At 36.6% G+C, this 20,593-nt stretch overlaps 1 protein-coding gene across 2 annotated transcripts in view; it reads left to right on the top strand.

Moving 5' to 3' along the window:
- The window catches only part of nectin3b (nectin cell adhesion molecule 3b), a 97,830-nt gene continuing 77,237 nt past the window's right edge, over positions 1–20,593 (top strand). For both annotated transcript variants that reach the window (XM_052099479.1, XM_052099478.1), the window contains exon 1: positions 1–121. In XM_052099479.1, the coding sequence (XP_051955439.1) occupies positions 28–121 (94 nt within the window). In that variant the 5' untranslated portion in view covers positions 1–27. The remainder of the gene's footprint in view (positions 122–20,593) is intronic.

Raw genomic sequence — 20,593 nt, 5'->3', positions numbered from 1 at the left:
GAAGGAAAAGAGAGGACTGGTGGCGATATGGCGCTGACAGTGACTGCCCATTATCTCAGGAATAAACCAAGTCACCCGGGGCTGAACGTTAGTCTCCTATTCATGCTGACTTTCGTGTCAGGTAGGTTTGATCAACCGTCATTTGAGTTTTGTGAGAGCACAACCCCTTGCGAAAGTTTGGGGGAATCCAGCGGTCTATGGAAAGTATTGAGCGCGTGGACATGATGCCGTCCACGCTTTTTCAAACGTCACCGTGCAACGTCGTTTGTGCCGTAAAAAAAGTTTCTAAAACTTCTATGTGGGATAGCTTTAAAATATTTCGTCTTGAAACCGAATCCTGTGGTTTAATGTTGTTTTAGTTGTGTAAGACCGTTATTTCCCCCTCAAACTACACTGGTTGTGTAAATACTCAGCGCAGGAATCGAGCACGAGGACTGAGATTCAGCTGCCATTGAAACATTCGAGCAGAAACTGAGAAGCAAAACTGTTCCTGATATGCATTTCTTTGGTAAACATTTATTTATAGCCTCAAAGCTTTAAAGAATTGACGGATACCCGGAGTAAACCATTGACAATTGTGAGCTGGCAGTGGTATGCTTGTTATTGTTTGCCTACGTCGTAATTCATGTCAAATGTTGCACTCATTGTTTGTTCTCTAAAAACACACAAAGCTAAATTGTTCCTATAAAAGAGAGAAATGAAAGGAACTCGTGCACGTATTCGGCGTTATTATCTTAGCATGTTGCAAGTTGATCAGCTGTAAAAGGGTCTGAGCCAGAAGTATGTGACCCACTTCAGGTTAAACAATGTATAGTTTTAGTCTTAAACTTGATCAGAAGATTTTGCTGTAATCTTAGGTGACCCTCAGTACCCAAGAAGTGACATGTGCATCGTTTGTCGCTTGGTTACTCATAAACGCATTGTTATACAATTAACCATAAGACTTGTGAAGAGTTAAACTCATTCTGTCCCTGACGGGGTATCTACAAGCACACCTGTCATGACCGCAGTTGCCTTTTAGCAACGGGCCAGCAAACCCTTCAGCTGTGTCGTGTATCGTTTTGCAGCTATAGGGGACACACACATGCAGGCAGAGGTCAGACCACAACACCGCACTCCGGCTTGTGCACTGCAGGGCGGTATCCATAGAGACCGGGTTGTCTGCACGAGACGATGTCCTCGCGCCAAATCGATCGAATTCCATCGTTGTGTTTGTATTTGTTGTGCTCTCAGAAGGACGACAATTGCGCTTATGTGTGTGGCATGCATTTCAATGTACAACAAGCAAGCATTTTCACGGAGATGGGATGTTTGAAAAGCCATTAAGTTCTAATAAAAGTACTAATGAATTTAGGTGACAGGTTAGTACATAATTACCTACCACCTACTCATAAAAACCATTAGTTATGGGATAAATTTAAGGGATGTTTTAAATGTCATTGATGGAATCACTGCAAGAATTTAGTGCAAGGAAAAACTCAACACTTTAACTGTAAAACGACTCCTGTTATCTATAGATTGAAATATCCAATGTTTGTTTTATATGCAGGGATGGAAATGGTACTGAAAAATAATACTAGAGTGAAAGTACTTAAACTAAATTTAAGAAGTAACAGTAGAGTAAAAGTACCTGTCCTAAAACTACTAAAGTAAGATTAAAAGAGTAGCTCATTTAAAAGTACTCATGAGTAGTAAGTATTGAGTACCGAGTTGTGAAAGCTATGCCCCTTTATAATAAAAACTCTATGCTGTGATTTAAAAATGTAGCACACATACTGTTATTTACATTCCATTCTATGGCTGTTTGCCAGAAAGTATTTTATAGGTGTTTGTGATTGACCACTTTTAAAATGCATCACTTATCTATAACACTACATGAATCTGATTAAAAAAAATAAAATAAAAGGCGACATGATTACAGAAATAAAGATTGTTATTTTCAATATCATGTATGAAACAAATACATTAGAATCAGTTCATGTGTAGAGTCTAAATGTTCCTTAATGCCAACTGAGAGAGTTATTGTTGCGCTTAAAACATGTTCAAAACAATGCCAGGAATGCAGAAAAACACTAAAAAAGCAGGGTCACTTGGTGCGTAATGACCACCACAATAGAGGCGGTAGAGCAGTTGTTTGATACAGGGGCCATATTGGGCTTTAAAGGAATAATTCACACAAAAATTTTAATTCTCTAATTTAGTCACCCTGATGCCATCATGGATGTGTATGACTGTCTTCAGCAGGACAGGAGAATATTTCAGCTCTTTTGGTCCATACAATGCAAGTGAATGGATGCCAAAATTTCGAAGCTCCAAAAATCACAAAGCAGCATAAAAGTAGCCTAATCCATGTGACTCCAGTGGTTAAATCCATGTCTTCAGAAGAGATATGATTGTTTGGGTGAGAAACGGATCAATATTTAAGTGTATTTTTGCTTATAAATTCTCCTCTGATCAGTCAATCTCCACTTTAACTTTCACATTCTTTTTGGTTTTTCATGCATATCGCCACTTACTGGGTAGGGGGAATAATTTCTAGCAAAAATGGATTTTAATATTTACCTGTTTCTCACCCATACCTATCATATCACTTGTGAAGTCATGGATTTAACCATTTTGGAGTCATATTGGCTACTTTAATGATGCCTTTCTGTGCTTTAGAGCATCAAACTTTTGGCATCCATTCACTTGCATTGTATGGACCTACAGAGCTGAAATATTCTTGTAAAAATCTTTTCTTAATTCGTGTTCTGCTGAAAAAGAAAAGTCATAAACATCTGGGATGGTTTGAGGGTGAGTAAATGATAAAGAAATGGTTCACTCAAAAATGAAAATTATTTTAAGTAGCACATGGAGGGCCACATTGTCCTCCTTTCGAGATACAATGTTCCACATTTTGTTCTTGTATCTTTTAAGCCCAGAAATAGTTGTTCTGGTTCTAATACATGATGCACAATTTACTGAAGTTTGTGACTGGTGGAATGTTCTTCCTGAAATATTGCTCTTCAAAGGTTGATACTTTTTTTAACAGGCATTAGAAAAAGCTTGATAAAGGCCAAGCATAATTATAAATTATGTTATCATCTACTTTCCTGGTAATTTATTATAAAATTGAACAATCTCTACATCAGGGATCAGTGTATATATAAACCTCAATATTATTAAAAAATATTATTATAAAAAATGTCACTTTTATTCTATTACATTAATGCTTTTAAAACGTCAAGTTATTCAGCCAAACGTAGTGTGATTTTTGTTATTGTTTGATTAATGGCCTTTATATGACATACTAGACAGTGCTCAATTTGCATACATGTACACTTAAAGTCTGACATTTAATGCAAATACACTTGTCCCACTGTTCACGTTCACTTTAGACCAAACCGACTGCGTTTGCATTAATGCCTCACCAAGACCGGCATTGGCGGAATTGAGGTGTGTTTGACCATTCAGGTGCGAACCGCATCAGCGCGTTCGCACCCTTGTTCACATGAAGTTTCTCAAAATTACCTTTCAAAAAGAGAGCCTTTTGTTTCAGTTGATTGTAGGGACATTTCCACTATCCAGTGCTGTTTGTTCTCCGTTATTGTAAATATCCTGGTACTGTTTTACTACATGAGAAACCTTTCCAAATAATTGTCAGTGCATTCTGAACGAATTGTACTGAATCACAAATTGATTCAGACCGTTTTGCAAGCCCGTTTTGCCAATTCACTGAAAAGAACTGACTCAAAAGAATTATTCATTTGCAAATTGGGCAACATTAGTTCTTTTAAACAGCCAACAGAAATACGGGAAACACTTCATGATTGATGAAATAAGTAAATGTTTCTCAGGTCAGTAGTAGCGCTAATGCCACTGATTAAGAGTATCCTATGGCGAAACATTTTAAATCTACACGCAACTGTAATCCACCTACTCTTAAAATACAAGGAATTGACCATATACATAAATTAGGAAAGGCAATAGACCATTTCAACGATGTAAACAATAACAAATGAATTGGAACGCTGTTAGCCTGGCAGCACTTCCGATATCATTACCGGATTAGTGATGGGCATTTTGGTCATTTTGTCTACTCGAGTACTCCTCAAGGGGCAATTACATGTTCATAACCGTGTATATATAGTAACATGTCTGACAAATGTCTATGGCTGCTTCATTGCATCTTGTTGTTCCAGTGTATCGTCTATTCGTTATTATAGGCTGTTATAAAATAGTATGTTACAAAATGTACAAAAGATTGCATAATCAAAATATAATGCATCATATTTTGTCATTATGTGAAGATTCACTGCCCAACTCTGAAAGAATGTGCACAACACCCATCTGTTCCTCCTTCAGGTTACCGTAGTAATATTAGTAAGTGCGCACGAGTTTGGTTTTAGTGACTGTCTGAACAGTCCATTTTAAAATAACAGGAGATGCCATACTCATTGCGTTTTGTGTGTGTGTGTGTGCGTGCGCGTGCGCGATTCATGAAGCATTCCATTCCACTATTAGAGTCTGAATTTCCACCTTTCAACTGCAGAAAGTGCAACGGAATGACACTTTATATCAGATATCTTACTTGGAAACTCAAGTGGAGATCTTTCATTTTGTCGATGTAGGGAGGTTTAGTCAGTGACAATCATGATATCCATGCTCACAATTTCCTTAACGGTGAGATCGGGAATATTGGATCACTCCTATTATAATCAATGAAGCTGTTATGAGACAAGCTAAGGATAAAACATTTTTTTTTGTATGTGGTTTTGGATAAAAGCATTTGCTGAATGATTACAAGTAATAGTGAATGACTTGCGCAGCTTAATTATAATGGGAGCGATCTATAGTCTCTTTTAGAGCTCTACCTAACAAACTTAAATTTATGCCAACTAGGGCCTATTTGTAATTCACCTACAAGAGATCAGATGTGTGCTACAGTTGTTAGTACTGTACGTACAGCTTTTCATGCGTCTATTTGTCATTTGCTTTTTCGAAGATCTAAACACTTACATTTTTGTTTGTTGCGGGCATCCGGGGAGCATCCAGCCACCAAACTACATGGTCCACACCTCCGTGAAGTTGGTACCCCATATAATTAATCACCAAAACTATTTCATGTGTTTGTGTTGATTTATGCCGCAAAAATTAACGTTTCTGCTGGTTTGGTGTTTGAGATTAAGCATTCTTTTTTGGGCTGTGAGACGTCACTCTCCACCCCATCTCGCCCAAATCGATCCAAACTGGTGTCATTCGTTTGTGCTCCATTTGTGCCTTTTTAAAATTAGCACTTTATCTATTTCCATTCCTTAGAAATAACAAATGATTCGGGGCTGTGACATCACTTTCCACCCCACGTCGTCCAATTTGATCCAAACCGGTGAAATTAATTTGTGCTTTGTGCTGTTGAAAGAAAAAATATAACTAATTCCATTACAAAGAAATAACAAAATGATCTCCCGGATCTGTGACGTCAGTCATGCATTTACCTCATCTCGTCCAGTGCACACATTTTCTGACTCGTTGGTTTGTACTCGCTCGGTGCAGGTTTCTTACCGTTGCTGTCATTGTTTTTTATTTTTGAATATTTTTAACAGTTTGATCATTGCAGTAACTTTAAGATTCAAATCCAAATCAAATATGACCTATATTTGTGAGTGCGGTAAAGTTAGTTTTCTATTTTTGTAATGGAATTAGTTATATTGTTTCTTTCAATGGCACATATCGAGCACCAACGAATGACACTGGTTTGGAGCGATTTAGACAACATGGGGTGGAGAATGATGTCACTGCCGAATTTTTTTTGTTGTTGCTATATCTAAGGAAGGGAAATGGTTACAATGTTTGTTTTTAACAGCACAAACAACCAGTGGTTTGGATTGATTTGAGAAGAATGCCCAAAAAAGAATGCTTAATATCTCAAACACCAAACCAGCACACGCGTACATTTTTGCGGCACAAATCGGCACATACGAAGCACAAACAAATGAAATAGTTTTGGTGATTATTTAATTACATGGGGTACCAACTTCACGAAGGTATGGTCCACATTTTAATAATGACATTTCATTACATACTCGAGTGCGTTAACTTTAGTAACATCAATTGTGTTAAAGTCACTATGAATGAAGCGCCTCCTGCTTTTGTTTTGAATGACAACTAGCCGGAAATGTTCAAGAAACGAAGACGTCACTTCCTTAAAATCGACGAATAGTCCTTGAAATGGTCTATAGAGAACAAATAATTTTTTGATATACAAGTTAAATGCTATGAAATATCCTGGTTTATTTGAGGATTTAGAATAAATTTATCTAGGAATTTACAGTTTGATATTTTGATTTTCAGCGTTAGATTTTATTTATTCCTTTTTTTCTTTCCCCCTCAAGATAAGTGAATGTGTGTTTTTATTATCATTATCTGTGCAATTCATTTTGAGTACGGAAACAAAAGTAGTTATGTCAAATGCTGATCAATGGGGTTCACAAGGTGATTGTGTGACTTACTAGATGACTTACTTGATGTTCTCACCTGTGTAAAGTTTGTTTGACACTCACCCTGAGCCCACGCCGAAACGATTAAGTATTTTTGTAAATTTACATTTATGCATTTTGCAGATGCTTTTATCCAACATGACTTACAGTGCACTTATTACAGGGATAATCACCCCAGAGCAACCTGGAATTAAGTGCCTTAACGGTGTTGGCTGTGGGGATTGAACCAGCAATCTTCTGCTTACTAGTTCTGTGCTTTACCACTATGCCACCACCACTCTGGCTATTGGAATACAGTCATGGGATAAAGGCTTTTTATTTAGCTTTTTTTTGGGGGGACTAATATGAACCCTGGGCCATAGATAGAGCACCTTAAGTTTATACCACACTTTTGAAGCACATGTCCTGTTGCTGTTAACACCTTGTGTCCAGTGGGGTCGGCCGCTGTGTGTCCTATCTTTAGGTTGTCCAGACATGGTGTGGTCATTGGTTGCACTGCAGCAGGGGAATGGGAGAGAGAGGAAAGAATAACAGTTAAAATACCACACAGGAGCTGGGGATTAGCCTTGACATTCCATTCTGTATATCCCGCAGTCTTTTCTCAACCTCTCTCTAACTGCTCTTCGGTCCATCTGATTCATGTCATCTTAATTGCTTTTTTTCCTCTCTCTGACTCTGTCACCGCGTTCCATTTTTGGCCCAGAATCTAATTGGTTGGTTAATAACTTGGACTTCGTATTTTCTCTCAGGCCTTTTTCTTTGTTAAAGGGAGTTTTTGTCCGGGTGTCTTTAACTGTGTTCATATCCATAAATTCTGCCAGAAGACTTAACTCCTGAAGATTGGTAACATTTATTACCTGCTACTCGCGGTACTCAATGATAGGATAATTTGAATGACAAGGAACATTATACCATTTGTTTCACCCAACATTATCCACGAACACAAAATTGTATGTCTTTCTAAATTCTGTCATCTGAGAAATACTATTGAATACTTCTATTCTATTTTCTTGCAATAGGAAAACAAATTTTTTTTTTTTACTTCCGGAAACATACTATTGTCTCGCCTTCCTCTGCTTTGCAATCGATAAAAGCACTAAAAGGTGATGTGGGAATTGAAGCATTAGTGGTGTTAAACGCAATCCTTTCAACATTCTCGGACCATGTACGAGACCATTCTCTACAGCTTAAATTTCTGCTACTCAGAGAACCTTCTCTTATCAAGACCGAATCGGCCCAGTGGTGTGTCTGCTAATAGGATCAGTCTTGAAACATGATTTTAATGATAATGTTGTAATGATTTTTGGTTGTGATGTGGAATTCATATGGTAAAACAAAGTGGACCATCAACACTATCGTTAAGGCAGCTTATGCAAGAAAGATGAGGGGAAGGTTTTTTTCATCCATTGGTTGTTTATGAATAATTTAGATGCTTTATTAAGCATTAGGGCTGCATGATTTGGGGAAAATGTCATTTTGTGATATAATAAACAAATGGTATCATGAGTCAACTTGCTTGGTTATCAAGGAACATTTACAAATGGATTACTGATAATGCTGAAATGTGTATTTCTCAACTCAAACATACAATCTAGCAACAAAACCACTATAAATGAACAGTGTTTTCAAATTAAAATGAATATTTTTACAAAATTAATATCTTTGCATTACAGCAAATTATTTTCTCAATATTACACCTAAATAAAATAGAACAATTAATAAGAACATACACATTTTCATGAAAATAAGGTCCAAACAGACTTTTAAGCAGGATGTAACATACTTTGTATAAACTCTTTTGAAAAGGAAACTGGATAAAGTGTGGTTCACTCAAACCACTAAAACGGTTGTTGTGGTGTTTTTAAATGACCAACTGGTATTTCCAAATCCTCTTTCTAAAAAGTTCTACTGGTATTTCTTGTCCAGTGTGTGGATCATTTTCTGAAATCTCACTTATACTTTTCTCTTTGTCATGTTGCCATGTGATGTAGCTACTTTAATTTTGCATAGTACCTCACTGTGCTCCGTGTCTTATCTTAAAGCCAAAATATCGGCTATTACCAGGGTTTTTCCTGGCTCAAAATGAGGCGTAGGTGGTACCATACTGATTAAAAAAAAAAAAAAGTGACGTTAAAAACCAATAAACGTTGGCTTTGCATTAATACAGACACAATGACTGATCTGCGGAGACGACAGTTTATATATATATTGCGCAGCATATTTTTTTTAATTAAAGGTGACCTGCATTGGTTTGTGTGTGTGTGTGTGTGTGTGTGTGTGTGTGTGTGTGTGTGTGTGTGTGTGTGAGAGAAAGATAAATGGTAATTTAGAAATCATCATTGTCCAACCTCTTTAACCCTCTGGGGTCTGAAGGTGTTTTGGGCCCTGGGAAAGTTTTTTGCTTTTTTTTCAGTTGCTAAAAAACATATTAATGGCTAAAGTCTGAACACTGTATTCAGGACAATCTGGGCAATAATAATAGGTGCGCAACGTGTGTACATGTTTGTATTTTTGAGAAAATAAAGGTTATGCATGGTTTTTGAGAAAACTACAGTTAAGTCATTGAAATAAGGCCAAATAACACCTACTAAACACTTGTCCACAAGACTTTTGAGAACTGTATCTTGCAGCCTAGAGTTTTTGCTACAAAATGATGTGAAAACCATCCTGATCACTCATTCATACAAAACAATATAGTAATTGAACTTTTGTAAGACACTTAGTGTTAGGTCATATGCGAGGAGGCATGAATTAACATTAATATTATGCATTTCACACCTGAGACAAAGACCCCTCCCATAGGCCTATCAATGAGGAATGTGACAGACTTAATGATCAGTTTTAAGTTAAAAGTAATCTGACTATACATTTTCTTTACATAAAGACTTAATTTTAGACTTACACTACTGTTTAAAAGTCTCTTCTGCTCACCAAGACTGCATTAATTTGATCCAAAATACAGTAATATTGTGAACACTTAATGGTTTAAAAGATTTGAATATATTGTAAGATGCAATTTGTGATCAAAGCTGAATTTTCAGCATCATTACTGCAGTCTTCTGTGTCACATGATCCTTCAGAAATTATTATAATATGCAGATTTTCTAATATGGGAATATTTAAAGTGCATTTTACTAATTTAACCTGAACACATATTTGCAAGCACAAGCTTTGTTGATTTATGAGGCAGCATAAACACTAGATAAAATATAATCTAATCATTCATATTATTTTTATAACATATTACATATCATATTTATATCATACAGCTTACAATTTAAATACCTGTTTTAGCCGAAACAGCATTTTAATGTAACTATAACTTGCTTATTAGGACATATTTCAATTCTCTGAATTCTCTCTGGCAAGTCTGGAAAATATGTACATGTTTATATAAAATAGCATGTCAACTAATATGTAAGTAAAACTATAAATGACTTATTATGACTTATTAAATTATATCCTTGGCTGGATCAAGTCTCTTCAAAATGCAAATGTTGGCCCGTGGGTGTGATCACATTAGAGCTAATTAGCTGAGCCAGGAGAAACTGTACATCGCAGATTATATTGCAGGAAAATATTTGTTTTAAATTTGGATTGTTCTATTAAAAAGTAGACTTTTCTTTAGACACAAGTTTCATGTTTGTGTGATAAGTATTCGTGGAGTTTCAGTTTGTTTTTGTGACGCGTTTCAGAAATATGCTTGTGAACATGGAGACTGTTGACAGCTCACCCTTTTTATTTTCTTTATTTTACAAAAGCACAAGATTTTGTTATTGTGAGGGTACACAAATAAAAGTAGACCCTTTATAGTCTCTAATGATGTCTTACACTTATCTGTATGCCCCAAAATGACGGGAGTATTTTATGTTTCCGCTGTAATGACGAAAAAATCCAGCAGGACTCGCTGCCGCGTCCATCGACCCCAGAGGTTTAAGACTTCAATGTAACACCCACTGCTATGATTTTGTAACATCTTTGCATATTAAATAAGTGTCAACGCTCCTGCCTATACATGTGTGGGATTGTTTTGAAACATTTGGATGGTTATAATCAGAGAGGAATTTGGCCATAGATGTTTGAACCAGAGTCCGCTCCTGAATCTGAAGAAAAAGAACCCCCCCACAAACACCACAGATACAGTGTGGCAAGTAATCATTTTATATTTATTCCTTGCCTATTTGTGTAATAGACCTTACTTTTTATTCTCGTTTAAACTGAGGTGGCATAAGTGTTTGTCTTGTTACATAGTTGGGACATTTTCCAACGGTGAAACATTTCCGTGCTTTACAAATGCATTGTAACGCTCTACAGTGCCAACAAAAGTTTAATACTTGGTGCTAGCACATTTACACCTGTCAAAGGATATACTTGTGGTGCAATATGTAAACGTATACAGGATAAAACTTACTGTTGTTTGTTGCACTGTTCTTCATATTCATTGTTCATCATATATTCAGTGTAGTGACAAACGCATCCATTGTTCATTACAATGAGTCTTGTTTTCATTTAAAAGGAAAGAGATTGTCTAAACTGATTGCCATCAATTCTCCATAGGTGCATCTGTGGCACTCTGAAAACAATATTCAAGTAAAACAATGACAACATGCTACAGGCAATTATTATTGAATGCTGGATGTGACAAGATACAAAAAGCACGCATTAAAACGAATACACATGTTTGACTGAAATCACTAGGATCAAATCAAAAGAAAATTTAAACAACATAGTTTCTCATGAATAGTTCTAATATATTAAGCTTGGAAATTCTGGTTAAAACATTCAAATACTTATCTAACCGTCTGTAATGTATGAAGCAATACAATTAACATGGAGACTCACACTTGTCTGCTGACATTACTATCGGGTCCAATATAGTTGGCACTGCATCAACTTTTAATTTAAGTCTCTCTGCAAAGCCTGCGTCAAACTGTGTCTTGTTTGAAAAAGAATCCACAGTAAAATGAAGCGACCAAACAAACGCTGTCTTACTGACACGATCCGGGACTTCATTAAAAATAAACGTCAACCACTCTTTCCTAATGATCTGATCATTAGGAATCAAATGAAAAGAGTCAATTTCTCTGCAATCTGGCACTGCACAACATTTTGTAAACTTTGCTGGGATCACAAACCTCTTGTTGCTCCAGTAATCCCTGTTTATCCCTTCCGTGCCGACTCGTCTCATCACCGCTTTGAAGTAGGCATTGACCATTTTATGCAGAGGCCGACTAGTGCTGCTGTGTTAATCTCTATTACATAATACAGACGAGGAAGTAGAAAACGAGTCATTTAGGAATATTGGTTTCAATAAAGCCTTTTTTTGGACTAACGAATACATTTTGAGTTCTGAAACTTACAGGATGTTTTTATTAGTACTATGACCTCCATGTCAAAAGATCAAGGAAATTTGATTTCTCAATTCATGGCCCCTTTAAATGAATATATTAACTCATTGTGAATCAAGTGTTTGGAAAAAGTTGATTGAGTTTATAATATTAACCAATGTCATGTAAGTTTACATTCCCAGTTTGCTAAACAACTTGTCCAAAACAGCAAGCAAGTCATTATTTATAGGCCAAAAATGTCAAATAAATTAAATATTCATGGAGTGAAGTAAATGGAGTGCCACAAATAAAATATTATTTGCTTTTTATTAAGTTGAATTCAGTAAAGAAATTCACTGCAAAAAGTTTCCCATTTTAAAATCCTTAAAACAAGATACATTTACTTGAGAAGCAACATAAGATATTTAGACTTGCTTTAAGAGATTGTATCTTAAAGACAAGTGTTTTTTCACTTGGTAATACTTCTGCAAGTGCAGTAAAGTCAAAATATACTTATTCAAGATCTGTTCTCTGAAAGCAAGTCTAAATATCTTATATGCTGCTGCTGCTTAGGTGAATGCATCTTTTTCAAAGTAGTTTTATATGTTTTAATATTATATTATATTTATTGTTAATATTATATTTGTTCTCTAATGTTTTTCTTCTGCAGTGTAGCTGCTAAAGGAAATGTAAGTTGTTTTAAAGGAGTTTTAGATATTTATATTGGATGACAAGCAAAAAAATAAAAAATGAGAAACCCTATTTTGTTGCTGTATATAATGGGGCGAAGACTACCTTCTCTTAACTTTTGTTCATTTAAATCCATCTTTAACTCACAAAAAAACAAACTATTAATAATGCTGTGTAATTATTTCAACTTTTAATAAACCTATAACGCATTAAAGATAACTGCATTTAACATGTAAAAATGTTTCCTTTTTAAAGAACACAAGTTTTGCTTCAGCAGAGTGGCAGCTCCACTTATTCCACAGTGAGAGTGCTTCTGTATTTACTTATTTTATTTTTGCAATATAATTCCCTATTTTGTGATTCTACATCACTTGAAGCTGTTTGCAAAGTTTAGTGTGCATCTGGATTGTGAGCTGCATAACTCTTCCTTTGCTCAGTCGGGTGTGAACTACAGAGCTGCTCTTGTGCTTCAGAGTTTGTGATTCATTTTATGTTAAATAAGATCGAACGACCATTCGACAACTAAAATGTTGCCCTTTTTATTGTTAATGTTGACTAATAGTTTCAGCCCTGCTTTAATATATCATACAAATATAATTTTTTTTTTGACGACAATATTGTCATTATTGTGATTTAAAAAAAAATAAATACTCTTATGACTTTGGTCCTATCTCCCAGCCCTAGCCTTCAATTTGCACATCGTTTGAGGAAAACATTCGGCAAGATGTGGAATAATGTTTTAAAATACAGGAAATTCAATTTGGCTTTCTCTTTTGATTTAACCAATGTATTAATTAACAGAAAATAAACTATTATCAAAATTGTTTTATAATGTGTTTTATTAAATAATGTCATACCAGCTGGGACATATAACCCTTGCAGACTCATTATTGGCTGATTCAGCCAGGGTGGCCATTTTGGGTCCACATCACTGTAGTCCTTTTACAACACTTCAGTGTCCCCTCAGTCAGCACCTAAGGATCAGTATTCGACGCTGCTGAAAGTTGCTTTTAGCATCTTTATAAAAAGCTCCCATTCTTACACAAGTCCTACTCATGGCTATGAATTTGACACTTAAGTCAAAATGTAAGGCTATTCTTGGGAGCATTTCTGAGAAGTCTTTATATATGTATGTTTGTTAAATTACAAACGCAAGCCGTTATTGTTATAATTTGTAAAATAATAATATACCCTTTTTTTGACCTGGGCTTTTATTTTGGACAGCTCCAGGAAGGCTAGTTCACAATAGTTTAATTGGTTTCTCAATCAAAATCTGACTTCATCTGTACGTTTCACCAGTAGTTTACATGCACCTTAGCCGAATACAATTAAATCTTACATTTTCACAATTAGTGACATTTTATTGTAGAAAATATCCCCTGTCTTCGGTCAGTTAGGATAACTATATTTTAAGAATATGAAATATCAGAATAATAGTACAGAGAATAATTCAGCTTTTTATTTAATCACATTCCCAGTGGGTTGGAAGTTTACATACACTTTGTTAGCATTTCCTTTCAATTGTTTAACTTGGGTCAAACATTAAGTTGCTGGAATACTGGCCCATTCCTCCAGTCAGAACTGGTGTAACGGAGTCGGATTTGTAGGCCTCCTTGCTCATGCTTTTTTCAGTTATGCCCACAAATTTTCTATCTGATTGAGGTCTGGCCTTTGTGATTGCCACTCAAATATTGTCCTTAAACCATTTTGCCACAACTTTGCTGGTATGCTTGGTGTGACTGTCTTAACTTCCTTGCTGTTTCTTGATGTTTTGTCAATATAACCACAATTGTCCTTGCTCATGATGCCATCTATTTTGTGAACGGCACCAGTCCTTCCTGCAGCAAAGCACCCTCACAACATGATGGCACTACCCCATGCTTCACGGTTGGGATTGTGTTCTTAGTCTTGCAAGCCTCACCCTTTTCCTCCAAACATAGCAACAGTCATTATGGCCAAACAGTTCAATTGGTTTCATCAGACCAGAGGACATTTCTCCAAAAAACAATATTGGTCCCCATGTGCACTTGCAAACTGTAGTCTGGCTTTTTTTTGGGTGGTTTTGGAGCAGTGGCTTATTCCTTGCTCAGCAGCCTTTCGGGTTATGTTGATATAGGACTCATTTTACTGTGGATATAGATTATTGTCTACCTGTTTCCTCCTGCATCTTCACAAGGTTGTTTGCTGTTCTGGGATTTTTGCTCTTTTCGCACCAAACTACGTTAATCTCTAGGATACGGAATGAGTCTCCCTGTATGATGGCTGCGTGGTCCGATGGCATTTGTGTACTGATGTTTTTACATCAGTCTAAGTCCTAAATTATTTACATAACTAACACAAAGTCATGGAAAGGTCACATAAATTAATTGTTCAAAAAGTGCAGGATGCCGGATACCTCTTCTCACAATATGGCTTTCATTTATGTTGTGCCTCTCCACATTGTTATTTTCTATACTCTTTATTTTGTCCCCTGCAGGGCAGGACATAAGAATTTTAAGTGTCCTTTTCTCCTCTCTGAATTGCAACATTGTAAACAGAGATGACTAACTCAATGGTCTATTCTTGTCTTTAAATTGCCCGGTCTTTGCAAAGTGAAAGACTGAAAAGGGTACTGGTACTGCCAGAAATTTGTCTCAAAGATATATAAAAAAAATGAATGATTGTTTTATCCCTGTGCCAGCACTAAAATAGAAAGGTTTTTCTGAAATGAATTTTTCCATGGATCAAAGGAGATTGACACAGACCAATCTAAAATTTGATTAAGGGAGGGATGTCAGTGCCACTGACCTCCACAGAACGGGGGCAGCGGGGGCGCAAGAAAGTAGTTCTATTTTAAAATCTCGTCATCTCACAATAACACTGTTTTATGATATTTCTTTGTAATCACGGGCATATTAAAGAAAATGAAGTGGAGGTGCCTTTAAGAGTGCGCGCTACAACAGATCTGGGGCGGATTCCAATTGCAATTGATCCTCCCTATATTCCGAACTGCAGAGCCCTTGAAGTGGGTACTCTGAAGATGGCATTACTGTACGATTGTACTCTTCGCTAACATTCTTGTGGAAGGGCCCTCCGAGAAAAGATTCATTTTTCTCACTTTTGTTTCGAACGAGCTTTCGAGTGGCATCCCCTCCCACAGGAGTGTCCTTCAAGGAAGCAAAAAATGCAGTTTTGAATTCACCCCAGAACATCAAGTGCCATTACCTCAGACGAGTAACAGTGCAGATAAAATGTCCACTCAATGTATTGCGTTAGAAGTTCTTCAAAAGAATACTCTTGCTACCGCATTTCCGATATCACGTACCACTAGTGTGGACAGATTTATTAATTATAATGGGAGCGGTCATGTCTCTTTTGGATATATATATATATATATTAGGGCTGGGATAAACGATTATTTTTTTAAACGATTAATCTAGCGATTTATTTTTTCGATGCATCGATTAATCTAACGATTCATTTTTTTTTTTTTTCAGTTCGATTTCGATTCAATTAATCGACTTGTGACAACACCGGTAATACCGGTTTCATCGGGGGTGGGGGTGTATAAAATGTAAAAAAAAAAAAAAACATTTGCCGGGAGTTTGATTGACTGGCGATCTGATCAATCAATCATAATATGCCATTTTTGTCCGACAAAGTAGTCAGGAGAGAGATTAACGTCGGTGGATTTGAATTTGAATAATGGATTGTAGGCTACTGTACTGACATCATTCCGCGGTTACTACAACAGTCCTTCTGATGTAGGCTACATTCATGTTTAGCCTATTTGATGCTATAAATTAACCAAGGAAAAGATGATCGGTTCACGAGCAGCTTTAACGGAGGCAATCTGTCACGACACATTAAAGAGCCACAAAATAGTAGGCCTATTTATGGTTTAATTTTCTTTGACCAAATTTGAAAGTTGAGACTTTATTAAATGTTACCTGCTTGGTCCTGTCTGTCAGCGCGTTGTTTGTGTCCTCTATGTATTTTTCACGACATTCATAGCTATAAGCGCATTATTAATAGCTATAAGCAAAAACTTTAGGTGTCGACAACGTATTATAGCCTACTCCAAAATGGAGTGCAAAGTGGGGAGTTGAAAAAAAACTTGCGGTGCTCTGTCATCTGCAACTGCTCCCGGGTGGCGCCTCTTCAGATGCTGGTGCATTGCCGTGGTGCTAGAATGGAAGGCCATCTCCATTTTGCAAAGACGACATATCACGGAATTGTTTCCTTTTAAATTAAAGAATTCCCATACTTTAGAGGAACGAGTGCATGCCGTCTTGCACTTCTGATAGTCTGAGGAGCCACTCGTGTTGCTACTACTCGCCGGCGCCGCCATCTTTGTTTTGGGTCCGACGATTACGTCATACCGATATATATCGATTACATCGATATATATATTTTAGTCTTTTATAGAATATTGACATAAACTGAAGGAGCTGTCAGGTTCAGCCAAAGCCAGTTTGGTTTTGTTGAAACTAATAAGCCATTAGACTAATCACTTCCAGAAAAATGCCAATTAGGCTACCACAGTACCGCAGCTCCCTATACGCATAGTACGCAGGCCGCGTTGGGCACCACCTCCCTAGGGGGGCACCAGAAACTCCACCGGCTGCCCTTAATCGAATGTTATACATTATTCAAGGTCCATTTGCGGAACAGTCGATCGCCCTCATCGCACTGTGTGCCATGATACTGAATTATTGGTCCTGATCATATTTCAGGATACTGTCATGGTACTCCAGGGTACTTTTTAAAAATACCATTGTATGACGCATGTCATAAATATGATTCTATCACAGATCATGTCTGAAAATAAATTGAGAAATATAACAATAGTTTGTTAATTTGATATAATGGCAAGTGATTTTCTAGTACCAAACACAGTTCAAAGCTATTTGGTTTATTAAATGAAGCTTAATATTGTCTTTGCTTTTGAGTTGCCACAGTATGCAATAGACTGGCTTGTCTTAAGGTCAATATTAGGTAAAAAATGGCAAAAAAGAAACTGCTTTCTAAACTCATCAGTCAATCATTGTTTTGAGGAATGAAGGCCACACATTGCTTTAAATTGCCCAAAACTGAAGATTTCATACAAAAGTGTACACTACAGTCTTCAAAGACAAAGGACAACTTGCTCTAACAAGGACCGAAAAAGATGTGGAAGGCCAGAATTACAACTAAACAAGAGGATAAGTACATCAGAGACTCTAGTTTAAGAAAGACGCCTCGCATGTCCTCAGCTGACCGCTTCATTGAATTCTACCTGCTCAACACCAGTTTCATGTACAACAGTAAAGAGAAGAGTCAGGGGTGCAGGCCTTATGGGAAGAATTGGAAAGAAAAAGCTACTTTTGAAAAGGAAAACCAAGAAAATGGAGTGTGCAAAAATCATTGGACAACAGATAATTGGAAAAGAGCAATAATGGATGGGGCAGCTTCAAATTGTGTGTGTCCGTGTGTGTGCTATGGTACATTTGTTAACACGAAAGAGAAACGATACAAGCAAACAGTCAGTGATTCCCATTTCTACCTGGTATTAATCTGAGATGACCTGCACAGCTCAACTCTTTTGCCAGAACATGAAGGCCAGCCCTGTTTCGGTGACCACCTCATTAAGCAGCTGTCTCTCTGTTGGTGGGGAGATGGTCTGTGTGTCTTCCAAAAACACAAGCTTAGTTAACTGACATTTCCACCCCCGTTCATGAATGTCCCTTCAGTCTGTCTTGATTATTTTCTGCAGCTGTCAGTGGAGGACAGCGGTCATAAATGTCAAATCTCTCCCTGGTGTGCTGTTGATTATGTTATTAGTAGTTTGATTCTAGGGGTGGGAATCAGCAGGGATCTGATGATACAACATTGTATCAATCTGGATCGTGCAAGGCTGTGCGATTTTATGAGAAATTATAATTTACGACTATTTCCCTTGATACTTTAATCGCTATTTGTTAATTTGGATATTTTGAAGTTGCATAAAAATGCTCTATATGCTATATTGGGATTTCTTTCACTTTTCAGCTGCTTTAGATTTCATTTTTTCTTGAGTGCTGAACTTCATGCAATCGTTGTACAGCCAAGTATCATAGACCATATGAAAGACAGCATCATAAACCAACATATAGGAATGGCTTCCCTTAGTGTGCCAATTTCTTTGGCTATACTGTACATCAAGGATTTGTGTAATGACAAAGCCCCTTTCAAGACAAGAACACCTATTTGGACATCTTGAAATTTACCCGGGCAGCAGTTTTCTATCGATACAAGTGGCATAAAAGTACAGCTCTGATCAACTTGAATGGGAAAAGACACAAATCTTCAAACTCTAGCCATTATATCATAAACTATTACCCTCAGATTACGTTGAGGGTAATAGTTTTTGACTGATCTGGAATCAGGCAGACGAGCCGGATCAAAATCCAAAACTGTGTCAGTCCTGTTCATTACAGTCATGCTCTAAAAATGACCATAAAACCCCACTAAAGTAGATCATATGACTCGTGAATTTTATTTAAAGCCACTTGAAAGCATGTGATTGCTTTATGAATCGCTAAAGGCAATGTTTAAAAAGGAAATGTATATAGTATGCACGCTCCGCATCAGCACGTTAGTGAATGGCGCTGCTCCGACACACTCATGACACACAGGCTGGTGATGCGCTCTCAGCTATTTTCATGCTTCACGCGGTGTGCAGTATTTGATTGCTACTCGCGAACATCTCCGATGTACAATAGATGCTCAATTGTTCGGTTCACTTGTATGCCTTTAGAATGACACCGGAGGAGCATTATACAAGAATTTGAAATAAGAAGCTAATAAACCTACTGTGAACTTGCTTACAGGTCTTCCTGGAGAGTTCAGAATGTCAAAATAAAAGCTAGGAAATGTTTAATTTAAAGATGCACAATTGAAAGATATTACTGTTTTATTTTAAATTCTTAGTCTATAATAAAAGCAATAATAATGTATTAATATAATTATTATTTGTTTTAAAAATTATAATTATTTGTTTTAGAAATTATTAAAATATTTAAGTTAAATGGGTACCAAAAAAACGAAATTGAACAGAGATCTGAATCCTTAAGTCCAGTTACAAGTTGAGAGAATTTAGCAAAGAAAACTGGTTTCTCTACTGATGACTTGTACTGGAATTACTGTTAATTTTGCTGCTGCATTATCCAATAGACTATAGTTAACGAAGTTTGTCTTAAGCTATACATTTATATTTAAATAATGTGTAGTTATTATTATGTAGAATTAATTGAGGGTACACTTTTATATGTAAAGGATATTCTAAACTGATTATGCAAAAAAAAACACACTGATCGGTGTTGACCGATACTGAGATTTCTGATGTCTGGATCGGAAGAGGTATCCCTGATCTGAAGGGTGAATGGCCCTTTTACATATCAAGTTGGACTTCCGTTGGCATTGTTTTGCCCAATGGGTAGTCCTGCTCCAAACTCTATTGGTTGAGCAAGAAGTCGACATGGCCGACTTTTCAAACTTTGGAAAGTACATTTTATTTGTATTTTTTAATTTGTATCCCTTTCTAATGGTTGTCTTTACACATTAAAGTTGGCTATGAAAAATTATTTCAACATTTGAAAAACACATTCCACTCAAGTCATTTTGATGCGTGAAGTGATTGGAAGGATTATATATTTCATGCAAAGATTATATATTTCATGCAAAGATTATATATTTCATGCAAAGTGTCATTTATCCTGACAACTGTCACGACTCAACCGTTATTCTTATTTCTTTGCTTCGGTGCTGTTTTGTTGCCATGGTGTCATTCTCTCCCACAGTTCCCCACCTTCACTGTATATTGGTCCAGTTTATGCATATTTGCTGCTGTGTGTGGAGATCCCAGATATTGCACAGATAGTCCAGGGACACATGAAAGTCTCTGGGGTCTCTCAGAGGGCATAGAGCGCTCCTACAAAAGGCTGTTTGTATGTGGCCTGTTGTCAATTTCAAACCTCTTTTTGTGTGTGCCCGCAAACCTAATAGGCTTTAATGAAAAGCCTGTTAAGTTTGTGTTTGGTGATTTACTAACAGTTTAGATTTCCACTTAGTAATGTATGTTAGTATGTAGCTGCTGAATTT

The sequence above is a fragment of the Xyrauchen texanus genome, chromosome 31, assembly GCF_025860055.1.
Source record: "Xyrauchen texanus isolate HMW12.3.18 chromosome 31, RBS_HiC_50CHRs, whole genome shotgun sequence".
In the NCBI taxonomy this organism is placed as follows: Eukaryota; Metazoa; Chordata; class Actinopteri; order Cypriniformes; family Catostomidae; genus Xyrauchen; species Xyrauchen texanus.
The sequence above is the reverse complement of the archived record's forward strand: the minus strand, read 5'-3'. Positions and strand labels throughout refer to the sequence as shown.